Source organism: Perognathus longimembris, chromosome 6 (genome assembly GCF_023159225.1).
Source record: "Perognathus longimembris pacificus isolate PPM17 chromosome 6, ASM2315922v1, whole genome shotgun sequence".
NCBI lineage: Eukaryota > Metazoa > Chordata > Mammalia > Rodentia > Heteromyidae > Perognathus > Perognathus longimembris.
The window spans coordinates 64,764,066-64,785,227 of record NC_063166.1 but is presented as its reverse complement, the minus strand read 5'-3'; the positions used below and the strand labels follow the sequence as shown (position 1 = coordinate 64,785,227).

Here is a 21,162-nt window from a genome sequence, read left to right as displayed (position 1 = left end):
TTGCTTTGTTCCCATTTCACATTTTATCAAGGAAATAGGTTTATAATTGATCTGCTCGGATTTAGGGGTTTTGTTGTTTACTTCCAACAACCGACTCCAATGTGCCAAAAAATGATAAGTTCCTTGCCTTTTTAACCTTTGGGGTAAATGCTCACAGGACTACATGCAACTAAGAGATATAAATGAGAATTAACCAGATCTAAAATAGTTTTGCCAGGCATGACAGTGCATGTACCTGTCAGCACCCAGAATGCTGAGGTAGGAACATCAAAAATTCACAGTGAGATCAAGGCCAGTCTGGGCTAAAAAAATGAGACTTTGTCTCAATCTCCCCCCAAAACAAACTTTAACTCAGCCTGGGACTCTTCCCATTTCCAGAGCTGCTGATATCAAGGCCAGCCACCCTCTGAGGTCTTTAAGTATATGTGTCCTAGTGAAAGTACAAATGAGTGTTAGAGGAGCACAGTCAATTATTTCTAAATAGTGGGAGTTCAATGGCCAAAGATGGAAAGAGTTCAGAGGCAACCTCCCCAACTCTTAAGTTCATGGTTTTGGGAGACCCACTCCCTTACACAGGAATATGTCACTCTGTCCTTCCATGCCTTTATTGGTGACAGCAATGGACAAGATCAATGTCAGGCATAGCAGACATCCTATCCCAGCACCTAGGGTGCTAGGCAGGCCTTGAAGAGTCACTGACACACCCAGCCCCAAGCCCAACACCCAGTCTACCCAGGCCATGTCCCCGAATGGGCATGTCCCCGTCTGTCTAGTTTGTATGTGTGGATCAGTCTGTCTGAGTGTCTGAGCCGCTGTCTACAAGGTCCCCCCATCCTTGGCACATGATAGGGGCTGTTGGGAACACAGCGTGACATCCCCCGGAGGACCACAGGGTTCCGCTGCTGACCATGGGAGACAGGGCCAGAGACTGGAGGTGGCAGGGGGCCAGGCACAAAGTTCACTCCAGGGCCACATCCTACAAAAAAACCAGTTATTATCAGAGTGGGGTTTTGATGGGAGTGAGCACAGCTCTGCCCTCAAGCAGCATTACTTCTCCAGGGTTTCTCGGGGCTTTTGCTTCTCCAACTGCAAACTGGGGATACTGCTTCCCCTACCTCCTCCAGAGTGGGAAACTGTGAGAATTAATCCAATCCTGGAGGTTCAAGGGATACCCAATTCCTCTATGCCTGTTGGCATAGAAGGCTAGGCTGGGGAACATGCAAGGGGTGGTTGGGGATATGAGGGGAGGCTTCAGAGGCACCTACCTAAGTTGGATGGCATCGAGAAGTCCTCCGTTGAATTATAATTGAAGAATTCATGAGGTGGGAAGGGCTGGCCTGGGACAAATGAGGCATCTTGGGGCAGAGGTGGGAACAAGGGAGGTGGCGAGGGCTGAGGAAGGGGGTAGGGAAAAGACATAGGAGGGGGCAAAGGAGAGGGTGGGGGCAAAGCCAGCTGTTCCCCGAAGTCTGGGGGCTGCCTATGGCTTCCCTGGAATGGATGATCCGTCTTTGACCAGTCCTCAATCCATGGGTCTAGGAATGGGATGATTGTTTTAGGTAGGCCTAGAAAGCCAGCTTGCCCTTAACTCTGGCTATTCACACTTCCAGAACTCTACTCCAATCTCTTTGAGAATAAGGCCACCAGCCAGAGCACCCTGGTTCTCCTCATTCTCTACTCAGGTACCTCATTCTTTTCCATTCCAAACCAAGCTCAAAGTATGCCTCCTTATTTCTTGCCTCTCCCACTACCTGTGTTCTGACCTCATGCTACCCTCTCAAGCCTACTTTCTTTGCTTGCTCAGTTCCTGTATCTTTATCTTGTTCCCAAGCTGTCATAAGTAATATTTTGCCCCATTTCCATCCCCTCATCAACTGCCCATTTCTTTCTGACCCTGCTTCATGCCTTCAGCATTTTTCCTACTAAAAGTAATTGCTCATTGACAAATTTAACAAAGCCTTTTCTTCCCAACACAGCTGCTAGAACTCTATCCTCTCCCAAAGTACCTCTACCCTCATCTTCTTGTTTCCCTATCATCACCCTACCCTGTCAATGCAAAGCATGAACACCGTTCTGTTTTCTTCTTCACAGGTCACAACTCCTGCCTTTCCTTTACCTCTGCTAGATACCATGCACTTTTGAGTCTAATGTTTTCACATCTGCCCTAATCAAACGCATCAATTCATCTTCCTACCCCAGATCAACTGTTCCTTTGATGTCCTTCATTCCCATAGCTCTTAGTTAGATTTAGAAAGCCCGAGCCAGTATTAACTAACCTTAAACCTTTAGAACTTCCCTTTCTTTACTGGGGACAAATTCTCTCAAGTAAACATCAAACAAATGGAACCATTTTACAATCAAGTCCTAACTCACCTCCCTGATGCTCTAACTCCTTGCCACTAAGTCCTAGAGGTCTGTCTCCATGATATTTCTGGCCTCTGTTCCCCATACTCTCCAGTGCTACAATAAACAGCACTAAGATGATTTGTTTCTAATGCAACAAATACTATAGTCCTGACCCTGTACAGAGCAACTGTGGCAGACAATGGAATGGAGGGGGTAAGCTGTTGATGAGTGAGGTAGGAAGCTTGCCCTTTGGGGACATGATGCAGAGGAGAAAGAGATATGTAAATAACCAGCCATGATGTACCCTTTGTGAGCAGACAAGGGCTGGGAGGTTAACAGAGAAACAAATGTTTAGTAGCAGAGTATATCACAGCTGAGATGTGATGGAAGAAATGCCCCCAAGATAAGCAGAAGTTTCTAGCTATGACCACAGATAAGGCCAGAGGAGATCTGCACTAGGCTGAGCTAAAGAAGAGTCTATGGGGTATTGTCTACTAAGTCCATCATCACAAGACCACCCTTCTCCCACGAACCCCAGAGGTTACATCATGTAACATCACCCTTTCATCTGACCCCCAAGCCCAAGCCGTAGGCTCTCTTGCCTCTGCCACACTGCATAGACCTTTCCTTAATTTCAGTCCTCCTATCTCTTATATCCATACTTAGATAGAAATAACCTCATTTATAACTTTTGACACCCTGCCTTATATAATCAATGCTGGCAAAACCCCATTTGTGTACACAGAGGGATTACATGTTAAGCTGTAAAGAACTGAACATTTGGAACTAGAATATTGCTGCTGTGCACCAGAGAACCAGACAGGAGCAGTCAGGAGCAATAACAATTCAAGGGATTCTCATTCTGAGCCTTATACTCTGAGGGATCTACCTGAATTACTACCCTTCCCTTCTGTGGCAGGGCTCACCAGGGGGATAGTCTCGCTTGGGTAGTTCCACACCCCATGCATCAGCTACATGTGCTAGAAGCAGGTGTGAGAGGTGACGGTGTGCGTGCTGGTCCCAGTGAACACCATCTCGATGACGGTGCCGTACTGCATGTCGGAAATGAAAGTGGAGGTCCAGGACATCGAAGCAGTGGTCCCCAGCTAGGGTAGCGCTGTAGAAATTCCCTTCAACCACATCACGCCGCAGAGAGCCGGCCAGAGGCTGGAGCTGGTTGAGAAAGTACAGCTTCTAAGAAGACACCCTGTCTATCAGCTAGTGGCCCCATCCTTTGTCTAGAAGGGCCCCAATCACTTGCCTCTGGCAGAAGGAAACCCCCAGTGACACGTTCCCCCAGGGGCATTGCCATGTTCCACACCAGCAGACAGGAATCTGGCAACACTTGGTCCATGCGCACAAACACTCGTTCTAGATTCTCTCTGTAGCTCTCCATTGAGTAGCGGCCATACCTGTTAAGAAACACATATAGGGTGGGCAAGAGCACAGGGGTGGAGCCATACCTCCACCTCTAAGCAGTATTTCCCTTTTCCCCATCCCAACCTGGAGAGATCCCAGAGGCAGGAGTTGATGATCACCAGGTCAGGGGCAGGCCCGTATGTCAGCTCCTCCAGGATATCCTCAAGGTACTCCGAGTAAACGCGGGTGAGGAAGTAGAAGCGTACAAGGTGGTGGCCAGAACCCGAGCAGAACTGGCGGACCTCACGGTACTGTGTCCCGTTGTGCAGCTCACCTAGCTGGCCCCCAGCCACCAGCTGGTCCTGTTCAAAGCTTAGCTCCCCCTGCCCACCCACCCCCACCCAGCTAGTCAGACCCAAGCCAGGGAGGTGGACCTTGCCAGGCCAGGGTCTGTACCCGCCCACCACTGGCATGGCTGCCGACCTTCCCTCACCTTGGCTTTCAACTGGGCAACTGTGAGCAGTGAGTCTTTCTGGAGCAGAAGCACCAGGTCCTTATATACAGCTCTCTGGACTGCAGGGAGACAGAGATCCCAAGGCTGAGGCAGACCTCACCCTATCCCAGCTCATCCCAAGTCCAGGCAGCCTGTCTTCCCAGTGCTGGGCTACCCAACATCAGCTGGTGGAGTGCTGGGGTGGGGGGAATGGGTTAAAAGCCTTGGCACTGACTTGGTGCCATCTAGCTGGGTCCTCTCCACCAACTTAGCATAGATTGATCCATGAGCACCTGGCATAATTAAGATGACCAAGACACTGAGGGGACACAACACAATCCATAGCTCTGTTTGGGAAAATTATGGAGGACTGTAAAGAAGGGAGAAAAGATGCTAAGATGGGCTAAGAAGTATATCTGCCAGGACACCTGTGGAAGGTGCATGGGGAATAAAAGAAGGGGGGAATTTTAGTGGGCTAAAATGAAGTAGGAAGCAGACAGGTCTGAGATGGAGACATAGCGCACAGGTGTGGGGCTGGGAAGCGTCATCCTTGAGGGGGCACTCACTGGAGTCCCCCAAGATGACCACGAACTTGTTGTGTAGTAGCTGCTGGACTTCCGAGGCTTGGAAGTGGACCATGGCGCTTCGCAGCGGGCGGTGCGGCACCTCGTTTTCCAGACAGAAGACCATGCCGCCGCTGACAACCACGGGCTGCAGAGAGAAGCTACTAAGCGTCCCGAAGGCGAGATCTCCGGGCAGGTCGGCCCCAGGGCCCGCCCTGGGATAAAATGAGACTCGCATCAGCCCCTCCCAGGTTGCTCGGGGCTACGGGGAGGAGGTAGCGACTGCAGTGCAGGGCCCATGGCAACGACAGCCCCAGGCGCACTAGACTCAGAAACGGGGTCACCCGGCCCACAGGCCCTCCTGGGCACTGTGGCGCTTCCCGCACGGCGCCGCCCTGCGCCCCGCCACGTGCCCGCCGCCGCCCCGCGCATGCGCGCGCGCCCGCTCGCGCCAATTACCGAGTCCCGGGGCTCCGCGCAATTCACCGGCGAGGAGGGCAGGCCCGCGCGCCGCGCGCCTCGCCCGCGGAGGGCTTGTGGTCAAGCCTCATGTTCCCGTACCCCGGGAGGGCAGTCGGTTCTGCAAAGCCCCAGCCCCACAGAGCCTATGCGCCCCGGCTAGCCGTCGGTGCTCAGCCCAACGCTCAGTGCTCTCCATGCGTGCGTCACGGAGGCACCGACGGCGCCTCAGGCCTCGGCGCCCCGGGCGGCGATGCTCACAGCTCCCACTTCCGGTCACCCATGTCCCGCCCCTCACAACCCCCCAACGCCGGGGGGAACTAGAAGGCCTCAACGTCAGCCGCCGTAGGGGGTAGGAATTAGGGCCAGGCCCACCCGGGCGGCAAACCCCGGGCACGGGCGAGGGAACGGCAACGACAGAGTGCGGCTGCCCACAGTCGTGATGGCTGCAGCGGCGGCCTCGCCACGTGACCCGGACGGGCGGAAGCGGAAGTTCCGGCCTGCAGCCTGCACTAGGTGGACGTCCCCCCTCAGCGCTGTCTCGCCGCTGCTGGCAACAGCCATGGATTGCTACACGGCGAACTGGAACCCGCTCGGGGACTCTGCCTTTTACCGGTGAGCCGCCCTGTCCTCCCACCCACGACCCGCCTTACCCGCCTTGTCCGCTGGTTCGAGTCTCCCGGCGGAGCCGGCGGAGCTGGCGGAGCAGTCTCCCGTCACTGCGGACGCTGGGGTCCGCCCCGCGGCCGCTCTTTCTGCGAGTCGGTCCCTTAGCACTGGGCCTCCTAGGGGCCTTCCCCCTGCTTCACGGAAGGAAATTGAGGCAAGTGCGGTGACCACCCCGAAGCCTAGGTCTGCCAGCTTCCGGAAGGATGCTCAGATCACGTTGGGGGAGGCCGCCCTCAGTGACAGCCAGTGCCCAGGCTTCTGCCGGAAAGTGCTGCTGAAGTCAGACCACAGGGGCGCTCAGAGGGGGGCGGAATCGCCCGGCGGGCGGGGTGAATGGGCTGACCAAGGCTGGGAGAACCTAGGGGCCTGCTCGAGTGAGGACCCCTGGGGAGCGGCAACCCTCTCGTGGGAGTTGAGGAGTCCACAAGTCTTAAGCGAATCACAGCGGTACCCTGACTTCATAGTGACTGACTGCCCTTTTGTAGGGTAAGCTACATATTGCTTGTAGAACGTCTCTATATCTCTTTGTAGGTCAGCTCGTATTTGTCGCGCCAAACTCATTTGCTACCCTTACCCAAATTTTGTGCTACACCTGTATAGAATTGGCAAGGGTCTCAAAGTGCCTGATAGTGTATGGCTTTCCATGTCTGCACGGACCTACAGTGCCTTCTGTGGACACTACCATTTCCCTCCTCATCACATTAAAGAATCCTTGCTCCTCCTTCAGGACTTAAGTTCAAGTGTTCTCTTCAGAACTTTCTTAAATGGTCCTCCCTCCAGTAGAATCTTTCGGGTCTCACAAGGCTCAGCACTAGTCTGTTTTATGAGCGGCGCGTTAAGGCAGTATTTACACAAGATTCTTTTGCTAAACTACGTTTCTGAGGGCATGTGTCTTGCATTTATCTCCAATGCATAACTACGTTTCTGAGGTCATGTGTCTTGCATTTATCTCCAATGCATATTTAGAACCGTGCATTTCTACTCAATATTGTTTATTTATTTATTTTGAAATCAGGGCCTGGTTGCTATGCTGTCCTTAGAATTTTTTTTTTTGTTGTTGTTTTGTTTTTGTTTTTGCTCAATGCTAGCACTCTATTACTTGAGCCACAACTCTACTCCCAGCTTTTTTTGGTTGTTAAGAGTCTCATGGACTTTCCTTCCAGGTCTGGCTTTGAACAGTGATCCTCAGATCTCAGCCTCCTGAGAGCCATGGGAACCTGGCTTCAATAAAAATTTTAAGGAATGTTTTATGATAGCACCTAAAGATCACAAAGATACTTCATTTGAGTCCTAGTTCAATAGAAAAAAATCACTTTTTTTTTTGCTAATGAAACTACCATTCTCATTCACTTATGCACACTTTCAAATGTAATTTTTAATTCACAGTGTAATGTACTTTCTAAATAACCAATGCCTTGTTTGTGCCTTTAGAGCTCTGTTGCGTTTGTTCATTTGTAATTCTCTCAGGAATATGCCTGTACAGTATGCAATAATTTAGCCGAAAATCAGTAAGATCTACCAATAATTTCACTTTAAAAAAGAAAATATATCAGCTGACAAAGGTAACCATACCAGTAAGTGTTTATTTATAAGGTAGTTGACACATTTTAAAAAATATGAACTTGCATTTACTTTTTGTTTGGTTTTGTTTTTTTGCCAGTCCTGGGGCTTGGACTCAGGGCCTGAGCACTGTCCCTGACTTCTTTTTGCTCAAAGCTAGCACTCTGCCACTTGAGCCACAGCGCCACTTACAGCCTTTTCTATATATGTGGTGCTTAGGAATCGAACCCAGGACTTCATGTATAGGAGGCAAGCACTCTACCACTAGGCCATATCCCCAGCCCTTGCATTTACTTTTGAAGATACCTGTTGTGACTTGTTAAGTCAAAGAGTACTGGAGACAATTGACCGCATTACCACAGAATTCCTATTTATCAAATCTAACTTTTGTGGATTCACCAGTAAAGTTTTATTTATTTATTTATTTATTTATTTATTTATTTATTTATTTAGGCAGGCCAGTCCTGGGCCTTGGACTCAGGGCCTGAGCACTGTCCCTGGCTTCTTCCCGCTCAAGGCTAGCACTCTGCCACTTGAGCCACAGTGCCGCTTCTGGCCGTTTTCTGTATGTGTGGTGCTGGGGAATCGAACCTAGGGCCTCGTGTATCCGAGGCAGGCACTCTTGCCACTAGGCTATATCCCCAGCCCACCAGTAAAGTTTTAAAAGGATGTGGAGTGCATAGACCTGGGTCTGAGTAGCTAACCTGCCCTTAGCTGTGGTATACAGCAAAAGAATTAGGAGCCTAGGGCTGGGAATATGGCCTAGTGGCAAGAGTGCTTGCCTCGTATACATGAAGCCCTGGGTTCGATTCCCCAGCACCACGTATATAGAAAATGGCCAGAAGTGGCGCTGTGGCTCAAGTGGTAGAGTGCTAGTTGAGCAAAAAGAAGTCAGAAACAGTGCTCAGGCCCTGAGTCCAAGGCCCAGAACTGGCAAAAAAAAAAAAAAAAAAAAGAATTAGGAACCTAAACCTTGCTATGGAGGATACTTAACTTCTAAATTGTTAATGTACTGAGACTTTCTTATCTACTGGACACTATGCCAAGTACTTTGTTGGTTAACTTGCTTAGGCCTTACAACTCAATTAGGTAGGAGGCGTCATGATTAACTTCCTCTTACTGATGAAAAACTGAGGCAGATAAACCAGGTTATAAAGACCAGGTTCCACAGCTGGTAAGTGCTAGACGCTAGTTTTAGCTTCTGTGCTCCGATATGGGTTCTTTTAAAAACAGGAAATAACACACTACTTTCTCTTTAAGGGCAGATATGTGGTTTTGTTCCTATGTGTACATAGCTAGGATCTAATCTATATTCTAGTAAATGAATGAGTAAAAACAGGTGGGAGACATTGCATTTTGTGTCCCATGTGCAGGACAGGATACTATTATTGGCGGTGGTATTCTGGAGAACTCACTTGAGTTTGGAAAGCCAAGGAGAGAAAATGATGGCAAGTTGTTTTGGAGCTCCAGAGGTTATTTTTATCTTAAAAAATGCAACTTGAGTTAATCCCATTTTTTTTTTTTTGCCAGCCCCAGGGCTTGAACTCAGGGCCTAAGCACTGTCTCTGGCTTCTTTTTGCTCAAGGCTAGCACTCTACCACTTGAGCCACAGGGCTACTTCTGGCTTTTTCTGAATATGTGGTGCTGAGGAATTGAACCCAGGGCTTCATGTATATGAGGCAGGCACTCTACCACTAGGCCATATTCCCAGCCCTCATTAATGAACTTGACCCAACCTTTGCCAGGCTGTGTCTAGCAGTAGAGCAGGCATGTACTCTGCCTGGCTTAGAGCTAGCAGGCAAGGCAGGTATGTCATAATAGTATTTGAACATAGTCACTGGGAGACACAGGAATGTATAACCTAAGAAAGCATTTAATAGATGAGATGAGGGGAAGGGAAGCAGAAGTAGAGGAGACTTTCTGAGAGAAATAGTAATACTCTATCCAGAATAGCATATACAAAGGAAATGCCCAACCCTATATTTAATGATCTACCTACCTCCTGAGACCACTCCCTGCAATCTGTCCTGTCTGGGTCAAGTCAGGAGACTTATTCTTGGAAAGTTGGTTTTAAAAATTGCTAAGTTGTGGGCCTAGGTATGTGGCTTAGTGGTAGAGTGCTTGCCTAGCTTGCATGAAGCCCTGGGTTCGATTCCTCATCACCACATAAACAGAAAAGGCCGAAAGTGATACTGTAGCTCAAGAGGTAGAGTACTAGCCTTGAGCAAAAAGAAATCAGGGACACTGCTGAGGTCCTGAGTTTAAGCCCCAGGACTGGCAAAAAAAAAAAAAAATGCTAAGTTGTGACTGAAAACTGTAAGTTATAAGAAAAACCTTACATAATAGCCTCGAGTTGAAGGAGATAACTCAAGGAATGACAACTTGTAAGGGTGACCTCTCCCCAGAGTGAGGTTCAGACCCTGTTGGAGTAAATAGAGTTGCAATCCACTGGATGGCAGTGAAGTTCACTGGTTTGCCTGGGCCAGAGCTTTTGCATAGTATTGAACAAGCAAAAAGCCACTCTGTAGAGTGCAGGAGGCAGGGGATGCATGCAGGCCTTTATGGCTGCCTTGGGTATGGACATGCAGCAAGTGTAGATATGCAGGTGGGGGCCTGGAAAGATCTCTATAAGGCAAGCCCCACTCAGTGACTAGTTGTGTATGAAGGGAATTAATGTGAAAAGGAAAAATGCTAGGATGCAGGTGGTGCAGCTAATGACCAGGCATCTTGGTATGCAGAGGAATTGATTGCCTGGTGTAAGCAGGAAGCCTGGAGTCCTGTGTCTGTCCAGAGAGTCAGCACAAGTTGATGTGGGAGGGTTTTCCAGGTCCATGATTAGGGCTCACACCAACCAAGTGCCCTCATACCCTTGCTCTGGATGACAGCCACTGCTTAGAGAAGGGTAGGTCCTTCCTCATCCAGTATTCTCCCAGCTCCCTCTGCTGAGAAAGCCTAGCATCATATTCCACATGCAGGAGAAAGGCTTGAAGGAATGCCCATCATTATCACAGAATCCATACTGAAGGGCGAATTTGAAGTTGAATAACAATCAGTTGATAACTAACATGTGAGATTGAATCTCTATTTTGCTATCAGGTTTCTTTGCACAGTGATTTTAGTAACTATCAAAATTCAAGGCTTTAAAAATTCACAGAATACAGAAATATATAGTATAAAAATACAGTACTATATTTCTCCCAATCCACCAGCACCCTTTCCAAAAGTACTTACTGTCTCTAGCTTCATGGGGAAGCCTCCGTACATTTCTGTGTATATTTACACACAAATGTGATTATATATAAACATACTAATCAAAAATGTATGTTCAGTTTTTTATTGCAGCTACAACCTACTTGTTTCACTTAAGATATCAGAGAGGTCATTTTGTGTCAGTACCCACAGAATCATGTTAATGGACACACAACATTTTCCAGAATGGTCATAGTTTATTTGACTAATCCCGTTTTGGTGGACATAAGGAGTTTTCCAGTTTGAACTAAGTCAAAGGAGCTACACAGTTAAAAGACAGTGTTTCCTTTTTGTCTATAATAATTGAGCCAATTTATGCTTCCATTAACATGTATGAGTGTTCATTATTACACTTCTCAAAAATACTACATTTTTTGGGGGTAGGGGGATTAGTAATTGAGGTTTGAACCCAGAGCCTTGCCATTATATAGGCAAGTGCTCTATTTCTGAGCCTTGCCTCCAGCCCCAGGGCCCCCCCCCCCGCCCCCGCCACTAACCCCCTTTGCTGGTCCTTAGGCTTGAGCCACAGTTCTACTTCTGGCTTTTTGGTGGTTAGAGATAAGAGTCTCAGGGACTTTCCTGCCCTGGCTGGCTTTGAATTGTGATCTTCAAATCTTAGCTTCCTGAGTAGCTAGGATTACAGGCATGAGCCACTGGTGTCAGGTACAAAGACTTTTCTTTCTCCCATTTTGTGAGTTACCTCTTGGTTCTAGTAAGTGTTTATTTGCAGAAACCATTGCATCTGACATAGTTCCATTTGTCCATGCTTGCTCTTATTTTCTGGGCAATTGATGTCCTATTCAGAAAATAATTACTATGCCTATGCCTTCCAGATTTTCCCTGTTTTTCTTGTAATTTCAGGATTTTCTATGTTACACCTAAATTTTTTATCCATTTGGAAAAAATCCATTGATTTTTCCACAGGGTGAGAGATAGAGTTCAAGTTTCAGCCTCCTTTATGTGAATACTCCAGTTTCCCAGCACCAGTTGTTGAACAAGCTCCCTTTTCACAAGTGTGTATTTTGGGCTCTTTTAGCAAAAAGTAGATGGCTGTAGCTGCATGGTTTTATTTCTGTTCCTTCTGTTCCATTGGTCTTTGGGCCTGTTTATTTATTTTTTATCAGTACCATACTATTTTTTTTTTGTTATAATGGCTCTGTAGTATAATTTGAAGTTTGGCATTTTGATATCTTCTATGTTTCTCTTTTTGGTCGGGATTGCTTTTGCTTTGTGAGATATTTCATACTTCCATATGAATTTTCAGGTTGATTTTTCCTTTCTGAAAAGAATGACTTTGAAGTTTTGGTAGGCATTATTTTGAATCTGCAGACTAATTTTGATAGTAAGGCCATTTTTATTATGTTAATTCTGCCAGTCCATAAGCATGGAAGGTTTTTCCATCTTCTTGTATCTTCAGTTTCTTTCTAAAAAGGTTTTATAGTTTTCATTATGGAGGTTTTTCACCATGGTTAAGTTTATACCTAGGAATTTAATTTTTTTCTCAGCTAATTCATTGTTGATATATAGGAAAGCTACTGATTTTTTTTTTGTTGTTACACTGAAATGCTATACTAGTGGATTGCTATTTTTTAATGGAATCTTTAATCAGAGTCTTGAATTTGCCATGTAGGCACTGTACCACTTGGGCCATACCCCCCCACCCTTTTTGCTTTAATTATTTTTTCAAATAGGGTCTCACATTTATGTTCTGGCCAGCCTAGACCAGTCATCTTATTTATGCTTCTTACGTAGCTGAGATACCAGAGGTGTCCCATTATGCCCAGCTTTTATTGGTTGAAATAGGGTCTCACAGATTTTTTTTTTCCTCTGTGCTGACTTCAAACTGTGATCTTCCCAGTTTCCACCTTCCAAGTAGCTAGGATTTCAGGCATGAGCCACCATGCCTGGCATAGTTTCTTTTTTAAAAATCAGAAACAAATATGAATGTATTATTTTGATCTTTTTATACATATATATAATTATGCTGAATTGCCTTAACTTTCACTTATATATGTTCGTTGGTCTTTTTCTTTGTGAATTTGAGTTCTGTATCATGCCTGGATTTTTTTTTCTACTTTGAGATTATAAAAATATCAGATATTTTTCTGATATGGCATTTTTTAACATTTAAATCTTAAATCCCATCTGGTAGATACCTTATTGTGGAAATTAAGTTTTGAAATAGCATTTATTGGGGTCCTTCCCATATGGCTCATTGTCTCATTTCAGATATCAATTTGTACCATTCTTCAGTTCCCAGGTATTTTTGGACACTGTCCTTGTCTATTGATCTATTTGCTTATTCCTATGCCAAGACAATAAGTTAATTTATATAGTATGTTTGCTATCTGATTTATATCTGTTCATACATTTTTTTCTTCTTTTCTTTCCTTTTTTTTTTTTGTTGGTTATGAGGTTTGAACTCAGAGCCTTGGTGTTGTTCCTGAGCTCTTTTGCTCAAGGTTGGTGCTTACCATGTTGAGCCACAGAACCACTTCTGATTTTCTGGTGGTTACTTTCCTGCCTGGGTTGGCTGTCATCCTCAGATCTTAGCCTCCTGAGTAGCTAGGATTACAAGTATGAGCCACCAGGGCCCAGCTATATTTTCAAAATATTAATCTTCCAATATTTTCTTTCAGGTGACTCCCCACCCCCCATACACAATGAGCTTTAGAATCAGTTTGTACATTCTTTAAAAAAAATTGATTACTATAAAGGTGATGTACAGAGGGATTACAATTATGTTAGGTCAAAGAGTACATTCCTTTTTGAACAATGTTACTCTTTCATTCACTCTCTCCTAGTTTTTCTCTTCCATCCTCACCCACAAGTTACATAGTTCATTTTCAACATAGTGTTCAGTGAGTACCATTGTTTCATTTGTCCACCTTTTTAAAAAAAAAAAGTTTTCAACTGTGGGGCTTGAACTTGGGGCCTAGACGCTGTCCCTGAGCTCTTTGGCTCAAGGCTAGTGTTCTACCACTTTGAGCCACTGCTACACTTCTGGTTCTTTTGTGATTACTTGAAGATAAGAGTCTCACAGGCTTTTCTGCCTACGCTGGCTGAGTAGATAGCCTGAGTAGATAGGATTACAGGTATGACCTACCAGCACCTGGCTCATTTGTTCACCCTTTGTCCCTCTATTAATTTGTGCATTCTTGTAAAAAAAATGTTAGAGGGAAATTTTTTATCAGAATTCTTGTACATTTTAAGATGCCTTTGCTGCAATTTTCTAAGATTTCATCAGGTTTATTCTTAAAAGTTTATTGCTATCTTGATTTATTTATATCTTGGATTGTAGGCATGTTGTATTCCAAGCGTGATTTCATTATCTCATTTAAGCCAACCATTCATAGACCAACATTAATTGCATCTCTCACCCTAGCCCCATTTCACTGAAATACTCTGCTTGGATGTCTTTCAGGCACTGGTAACTTAGAACCTCTAAAACTCATTTCATCAGTAAGTGTAGGTGAACCCCGGGGTTAAAAGTGCCTAACACCATTCATTGTTGAGAACCAGAAATAGAAGGAAGTCTTCCTACCTTGAGAGATCTTTTCCAAGGGTCTTATTTCCTGCTAATACCAGCTTGAACCAGCCACCTTACCCTACTTCTATCTCCGTGTGTGCTTTGGATATTGGCCACACTGCTTGCCTGTCTGAGGAGCTTTTGCCAATCTTGGACACTTTCCTCAAAAGCCACATCCTTCCTTGCCAACACCCTCTGATTCTTTGCTGCTATCCCTAGGCCAGCATGTGGTCAGTTTCTAGTTATCATCCTTGTCTCCACTTCTGGGTGGGGAGATTGATCTGCTGCCTTGTGGAGGACATATGGAAGCTTTAGGGATTCCTCTGGGGCTCATGGAATGCAGGTTCATGAAGACGTTAATCTGTTCATCTCTGTGTGGACAGGAAATATGAACTGTACAGCATGGACTGGGACCTGAAGGAGGAACTCAGGGACTGCCTGGTGGCCGCTGCGCCCTATGGGGGCCCCATTGGTATGTTATTCTTCCACCACTACATGCTCTGGGACCCAGGGATGAACTCAAGGCCCCTTGACTCCTGGGGATTTGCTGTCAAGTTGTTTTTTGCCAATTCACTTTGCTATAGTGCTTTTAATTCTGGGTGTCAAAGCGAGGCCTACCCCATGTGAAATGTGTAGCTGTAGAAGAAAAGTGTCTTCTCAAATTGCAGCACTATTGAGGAACCCTTGGAGGAAAGAGAAAACAGCCAGTGTGAGGCCAGTACTTGACATCTACTCTGCTTCTGGCATGCCTCTGGCCAGCCTGCTGGTGAGCACCCCAGACTGTCTCTAGGGCTGTGTGCTGGGTAGTGCTTTCTAATCCCATGGATAACCTCAGAAACCGCTCTACTCTGCAGTGGAAGAGTGGGCCTGTGGTGTCCCTAGGCTGGTCAGCTGAGGAGGAACTGCTCTGTGTGCAGGAAGATGGTGCAGTACTCGTTTATGGACTTCATGGTGACTTCCGGAGACATTTCAGCATGGGCAATGTAAGGACTCGGGTATGGGGAAGGAAGATGGAGTTTATGACTCAATGGAATGCTCAACCCATGACCCTTTTCTCCAGGAGGTACTCCAGAACCGGGTTCTTGATGCCCGGATCTTTCACACAGAGTTTGGTTCTGGGGTGGCCATCCTTACAGGAGCCCATCGTTTTACCTTGAGTGCCAATGTGGGCGATCTTAAACTCCGCCGGATGCCAGAAGTGCCAGGTGAGACCTGATCCACCTGACATAACCATTCAGTATGACTGATGTGCCTCTAGCCTATGGGACCAGCAGAGGCAGGAATGGTGGCGTCCAGTCATTGAGATTGTCCTCTGAGATCGTCTCCTCCCTGGTTTCAGGTCTGCAAAGTGCACCCTCATGCTGGACTACACTGTGCCAAGATCGAGTGGCACACATTCTTTTGGCTGTGGGGCCAGATCTTTATCTCCTGGACCATGGAGCCTGTTCTGCAGTGGTGAGGAGTGGAACAAATAGAGGGCTGGGAGAGGCAAAGGGAAGTCAGTCTGTCTGATGTCCTCTGAGTCAAGTCTGTCTGGCTCTGAGAAGTCCGTCTGTCTGGTATCCTCTCCTTCTGTGCCCCAGAACCCCCCTGGCCTAGCCCCAGGAGTAAGCAGCTTCCTGCAGATGGCTGTTTCCTTCACCTACCGACACCTGGCCCTCTTCACGGACACAGGCTACATCTGGATGGGGACAGCATCACTCAAGGTGTGATGCTAGGACAAGGGGTACCATGCCTTATCCAGGGAAAATGTATTGGTAGCAAGGGGCTTTTCAACCAGACGTGTCTTCTGGATGAGGCTATGACATGTCTGCACCCTTTCAGGAGAAGCTGTGTGAATTCAACTGCAATATCCGGGCACCTCCGAAGCAGATGGTCTGGTGAGGGTAGGAGAGTTCTTTGGGGGTGGGACTGGGATATAGCCTTAATTTTTCGGATATTTTGTTTCATCCTGTCTTGGCAGAGGTAAGTGGAACATTGGATCTCCCCTCCTTTAAGTGCTGCTGCACTTAAAACCATTGTCCACTGGGGGCTGCTCGCAGGAGCTATAGCACAGGACTGAGGGGGAAGCAGACAGATTAGCACATAGCTAGAGGAATGGGATAAGGGATATAAGAATGTTCAGTGCTATCCAAGGCAAAAAGATACAAACAATAATCTGGGATACATGGCTGTAGCCTGCTATCTTGCAAGTGTTTCAGATGTGTGTGTTGTTACCCACAGGTGCAGTCGTCCTCGCAGCAAGGAGAGGGCTGTTGTGGTGGCCTGGGAAAGGCGGTTGATGGTGGTGGGTGATGCACCTGAAAGCATCCAGTATCCTTAGAGGGCTGTCTGTGTGGGTGAAAGGAGGAAGAAGGGTCATCTGCCCCACCCGATGTTTAGATGCCCTTGGGAGCCTTGACTTTGCTTAGGTTTGTGCTAGACGAGGACTCCTACCTGGTGCCTGAGCTTGATGGGGTCCGAATCTTCTCCCGCAGTACCCATGAATTCCTGCATGAGGTGCCAGGTAAGGCCCCCATAAGGGCACTACATAACTCAGGGCAGAGCTCCTTCCTTCTCCCAGCCTGACCCCCCTCTCCCCACTGTCCTGGACTGTGACCCAAAGTAGGTTCTGGGTGTTGAGGCAGAGCTGGAAGTTTCTTGTCTCTTGCTCTCACTCACTAACTTCTTCCCCCAGTGGCCAGTGAAGAGATCTTCAAAATTGCTTCAATGGCTCCTGGAGCGCTGCTATTGGAGGCCCAAAAGGAGTATGAGGTAGATCCCTGGGCTTCTTACCAGGCACCAAGAGGTTCTCCTTCCCTTTCCTCTGCTTGGGTCAATCCCTTGTCTCTTTCTTGGATGTGTGGGAACACTTAGGTGTCACCTATCAGGAGAGAGGTTTAGACAAGACACCTGCCTGGGCTGGTGGGCTGACAGGAGTAGAATCTTACATGTGATGATGGGAAAGGACCGAGTGACTCCTCTCTTCCAAGCCAGGCCCAAATTGGCACTATTATTGGAGGTGTTAAGCCTTCACCCTGTGGCAATTGTGGGAATCTCAGGTCCAGTAGATGGGATTGAGGGCTGATCTCTTGCCTGTGCAGCCCCTCTACACCAGCCCAGTTAAGAGAAACTCAGGGCCAGGAGTGGGATAGCTCCTGTCATGATGCTCCATCTTTGGGCTTTCCTCCACAGAAAGAGAGCCAGAAAGCAGATGAATACCTTCGGGAGATCCAGGAGCTGGGACAGCTGACCCAGGCTGTGCAGCAGTGCATTGAGGCTGCAGGACATGAACACTGGCCAGACATGCAGAAGAGTCTTCTCAGGGTTGTCCTGGAGGGAGTTCTGAGGGAAGGAGTCCTGGGAAGGGAGGGCTGAGTAGCATGGGAAGCTCTCTTCCATTATCCTTTCGCTCTTCTCAGGCAGCCTCCTTTGGAAAGTGTTTCCTGGACAGATTTCCACCTGACAGCTTTGTGCACATGTGCCAGGATCTGCGTATACTCAATGCCGTTCGAGACTACCACATTGGGATCCCTCTCACCTATAGCCAGTATCCCCATGCATGCAGAGATGGCATATGAACAGGGGGTGGCAAGAGAAGGGCTGGTGATATGGCCATATAGACCCTTGGAAAATAGGCTTTTTAATTTTTTTTTTTGTGCCATTCCTGGCACTTGAATTCAAGGGCAGGGTGCTGTCCCTGAGTTTTTGTGCTCTAGGCTAGTGCTCTACTACATAAACCACAACTCCACTTCTGATTTTTTTGGTGGTTAATTGGAGATAGGAGTCTCACAGACTTTCTGCCTGGGCTGGCTTCAATCTGATCAATCCTTAGATTCTAACCTCCTGAGTAGCTAGGCTTACCGATGTGAGCCACCAACACCTGGCTTTGGCAAACAGACTTTTATTTACAGCTGGATCCTTAACCAAAGAAAATAAAGATATAAGCAGCTTACCATCCAGGTGCTGCTGGACAGGTACAACAAACCCAGGGGTACTAGGGCAAAGCTAGAGGTGGGTGGCTACTATAACCTCCGGTGGGGTCTTAAGGTCACTGCTCCTGATACATAGGCTAGTGATACTCTTCCTCCTCTATCTGTCTCATCTTGCCTTTGTACCCTTGTGCTCTTGTCCTCTAGGCTTGTGTTGCGGAGGCTTTACCCCTTGGCCATCCAGATATGCGAGTACCTGCGCCTTCCTGAAGTTCAAGGTGTGAGCAGGATCCTGGCTCACTGGGCCTGCTACAAGGCAAGGATGTGGGGTGAGGTCCAGGAGCACTGAGGTAATCTCAGTTCCTACTGAGGTGTAGGAAACATAAAGTATAGAAGTGAAGGGTGGGCTTTGATTGAGGGTACTCTAGAGGGGGAGACATGAGATACAGATTTGGTTTATACCCTCCCAATACTCCTTACAGGTACAGCAGAAGGATGTGTCAGATGAGGATGTTGCACGGGCCATTAATCAGAAGCTAGGGGACACGCCTGGTGTCTCGTACTCTGACATTGCTGCGAGGGCCTATGGCTGTGGCCGCACAGAGCTAGCCATCAAGGTGTGGACATACAGCCCTCCCCTGGTGCTCTGATGTGAGTGATCAAGGCTCTCACACCAGCTTTTTCTTTCCCATTGTGCCCTCCTCACCCCCACAGCTGCTGGAGTATGAGCCACGCTCAGGGGAACAGGTGCCTCTCCTCCTAAAGATGAAGAGGAGCAAACTAGCACTTAGCAAGGCAATTGAGAGTGGGGACACAGACCTGGGTGAGCAGGGTTTAGGGGAGGGCTAGGTGGGCGTCCTTAACTGAGCAGGGCCAGTCTGGAAGCCATATTCACCTTGTCCCACAGTTTTCACTGTGTTGCTGCACCTGAAAAATGAATTAAACCGGGGAGACTTTTTCATGACGCTCCGGAATCAGCCCATGGCCCTGAGTTTGTACCGACAGGTATGTGGGGAGCAGGGAGGATAGAGCCTCTTGGGCTCTTGAGCTGACCTTGCTGACTAATTGTCTGTGATCCAGTTTTGTAAGCACCAGGAGCTAGAGACGCTGAAGGACCTTTACAATCAGGATGACAATCACCAGGAGTTGGGCAGCTTCCACATCCGAGCCAGCTATGCTGCAGAAGAGGTCTGAGGTCATGATGGGCTAGGATTACTTATCTGGTTCTTCTCTAGGAACCTAGACCCCCCATATTGGTTCACACCCCATCTGGTCATCATCATTGAGGGAGAGTCTTGAGAAGACATAAGGCCAGGATAGATGCTGATCTCGTGAACCTAATCCACCCCTGTCTTTGTAGCGGATCGAGGGACGAGTAGCAGCTCTACAGACAGCAGCTGATGCCTTCTACAAGGCCAAGAATGAGTTTGCAGCCAAGGTTTGGCCAGCCTTTTTCTAAGAGTCCTTTGTCATCTCTTCTTGGACTTCCCTCCTTGTCCTATTCATCCCCAGGCTGCTTTACCTTGGTCCCCAGGCCACAGAGGATCAAATGCGGCTCCTACGGCTACAGCGGCGTCTAGAAGATGAGCTGGGGGGTCAGTTCCTAGACCTGTCTCTACATGACACAGTCACTACTCTCATCCTTAGTGGCCACAATAAACGTGCAGAGCAGCTGGCACGTGATTTCCGCATTCCTGACAAGAGGTAGATGAGGGCCTGGGCTGTGTGTAGCCCTAGAACTGCCTGTCTCCTGTGTGCAGTACATTCAAGTCCAACTTCCCTGTAGACTCTGGTGGCTGAAGCTGACTGCTTTGGCAGATTTGGAAGACTGGGAGGAGCTAGAGAAGTTTTCCAAGAGCAAGAAATCACCCATTGGCTACCTGGTGAGATCTTCCTTCATCTCCCCACCACCAGTAAGGGGAGTCCTTGGCAAGGAGTTAGGCAGGGTGACTATTACCTATTCAGCTGACCCGTGTCCTTAGCCAGTACTTCTTATGTCCATGAGAATGTGGGAAGACACCATGCACTGTGCTGGGTGCATTGGAGAATGACCCTGAGACAGATGCTGAGGGGTATAAGAATGAGGTGCCGTCCCTGAGAAGGACCACAAGGGCAGGGAAGTCCTGCTTAAGTTAGTGGCAGAGAGGAGAGGGAGAGTCCAGGGAGCATATCAGGTTGTTTCCTGTGGCAGATGGTATAGAGAAGTAGGGTGCAGGTTTCATAGTGATAGAAGAGAGAAGGCACAGGACCTGAGAAGGCTTCCTGTTGTAGATGGTGGTAAAGGGTGAAAATAATTAGTTTCCAGGCTGTAATGGATCTTTGCTTTAGATTGTTTCTCTCTAAGAATGTTGAGATCAGAGCTATTCTTGTGTAGATGGGAAAGGAACTACATATACTATTTAGTGTATAAAGTATGTATAACCAATATGTCCATTGGGATTTTGTTAAGGAAGACTGGGGGACTGTGCATTGTTTTTCTCCCCTTTTCCCTTTCCTCAACTTCAAAGCCCTTTGTGGAGATCTGCATGAAACAGCACAACAAATATGAGGCCAAGAAGTATGCTTCCCGTGTGGGTCCTGAGCAGAAGGTTAAGGCTTTGCTTCTTGTTGGGTATGTAAAATGAGGGCCCCATGGGTATGAGGTGGCTAGACTAATGGGTTGAAAAGAGGCAGGGTTGGTGCTCTTGGGCAGCCCCAATACTATCTCTTCTGTTCAAACTACAGTGATGTGGCTCAGGCTGCCGATGTAGCCATTGAGCACCGGAATGAGGCTGAGCTGAGCCTCGTATTGTCACACTGCACTGGAGCCACAGACGGGGCCACAGCTGACAAGATTCAGCGGGCCAGAACACAAGCCCAGAAGAAGTGAAGAGCTTCTAGAAGCTTTGGGGAGATCTTCTCCTATCCTGGACTTGGCAGAAGGGTCACTCCATCCACTCCTCCCCTCTCAGGGCAAAGCTGAGAAGCAGGGAGAGGTCTAAGGATGCAGAGGAACGTGGTTGTAAATAAACTTGGAATATTTTA

The 21,162-nt window shown here is 47.6% G+C and overlaps 2 protein-coding genes across 6 annotated transcripts; one reads left to right on the top strand and one right to left on the bottom strand.

The window, feature by feature from the left end:
• Positions 1-589: 589 nt before the first annotated feature.
• Positions 590-5,999, bottom strand: Pced1a (PC-esterase domain containing 1A). Of its 3 annotated transcripts, none has more exons than XM_048348919.1 (8): positions 5,874-5,999; positions 4,765-4,909; positions 4,199-4,278; positions 3,850-4,088; positions 3,608-3,758; positions 3,273-3,519; positions 1,266-1,535; positions 590-976 (listed from the first exon to the last, which is right to left on the bottom strand). In XM_048348919.1, the coding sequence occupies exons 2-8, from the start codon at positions 4,886-4,888 to the stop codon at positions 729-731; spliced, it is 1,359 nt and encodes a 452-aa protein (XP_048204876.1). In that variant the 5' UTR covers positions 4,889-4,909; positions 5,874-5,999; the 3' UTR covers positions 590-728. The 3 variants fall into 3 exon arrangements, with proteins under 3 accessions (XP_048204876.1, XP_048204875.1, XP_048204874.1); XM_048348918.1 differs by lacking the exon at positions 5,874-5,999 and adding an exon at positions 5,221-5,646; XM_048348917.1 differs by lacking the exon at positions 5,874-5,999 and having other exon boundaries at positions 4,765-5,155.
• Positions 5,682-21,162, top strand: Vps16 (VPS16 core subunit of CORVET and HOPS complexes). 3 transcript variants are annotated; one of them, XM_048348913.1, is made up of 24 exons: positions 5,682-5,835; positions 14,611-14,699; positions 14,896-14,993; positions 15,082-15,210; positions 15,288-15,432; positions 15,567-15,682; positions 15,811-15,933; positions 16,052-16,107; positions 16,451-16,540; positions 16,639-16,733; positions 16,905-16,981; positions 17,402-17,533; positions 17,629-17,756; positions 18,148-18,183; positions 18,346-18,454; positions 18,621-18,755; positions 18,853-18,961; positions 19,046-19,143; positions 19,219-19,326; positions 19,499-19,576; positions 19,673-19,842; positions 19,925-20,021; positions 20,646-20,749; positions 20,863-21,162. In XM_048348913.1, exons 1-24 carry the CDS (start codon positions 5,783-5,785, stop codon positions 21,005-21,007), a joined length of 2,520 nt encoding a protein of 839 aa, XP_048204870.1. In that variant the 5' UTR covers positions 5,682-5,782; the 3' UTR covers positions 21,008-21,162. The 3 variants fall into 3 exon arrangements, with proteins under 3 accessions (XP_048204870.1, XP_048204871.1, XP_048204872.1); XM_048348914.1 differs by lacking the exon at positions 5,682-5,835 and adding an exon at positions 6,243-6,375; XM_048348915.1 differs by lacking the exons at positions 5,682-5,835; positions 14,611-14,699; positions 14,896-14,993; ... (2 more) ...; positions 15,567-15,682; positions 15,811-15,933 and having other exon boundaries at positions 16,095-16,113.

Coding starts and splice junctions, on each gene's coding strand:
- Vps16 (XM_048348913.1), top strand. CDS start 5,783: ATGGATTGCTACACGGCGAACTGGAACCCGCTCGGGGACTCTGCCTTT. Junction 16,734..16,904: donor ATTCCTGCATGAGGTGCCAG/GTAAGGCCCCCA, acceptor TTCTTCCCCCAG/TGGCCAGTGAAGAGATCTTC. Junction 19,843..19,924: donor TTCCGCATTCCTGACAAGAG/GTAGATGAGGGC, acceptor ACTTCCCTGTAG/ACTCTGGTGGCTGAAGCTGA.
- Pced1a (XM_048348917.1), bottom strand. CDS start 4,999: ATGCGAGTCTCATTTTATCCCAGGGCGGGCCCTGGGGCCGACCTGCCC. Junction 4,279..4,764: donor GGTCATCTTGGGGGACTCCA/GTGAGTGCCCCC, acceptor GTCTCCCTGCAG/TCCAGAGAGCTGTATATAAG. Junction 1,536..3,272: donor CAAGCGAGACTATCCCCCTG/GTGAGCCCTGCC, acceptor TCCCATTCCTAG/ACCCATGGATTGAGGACTGG.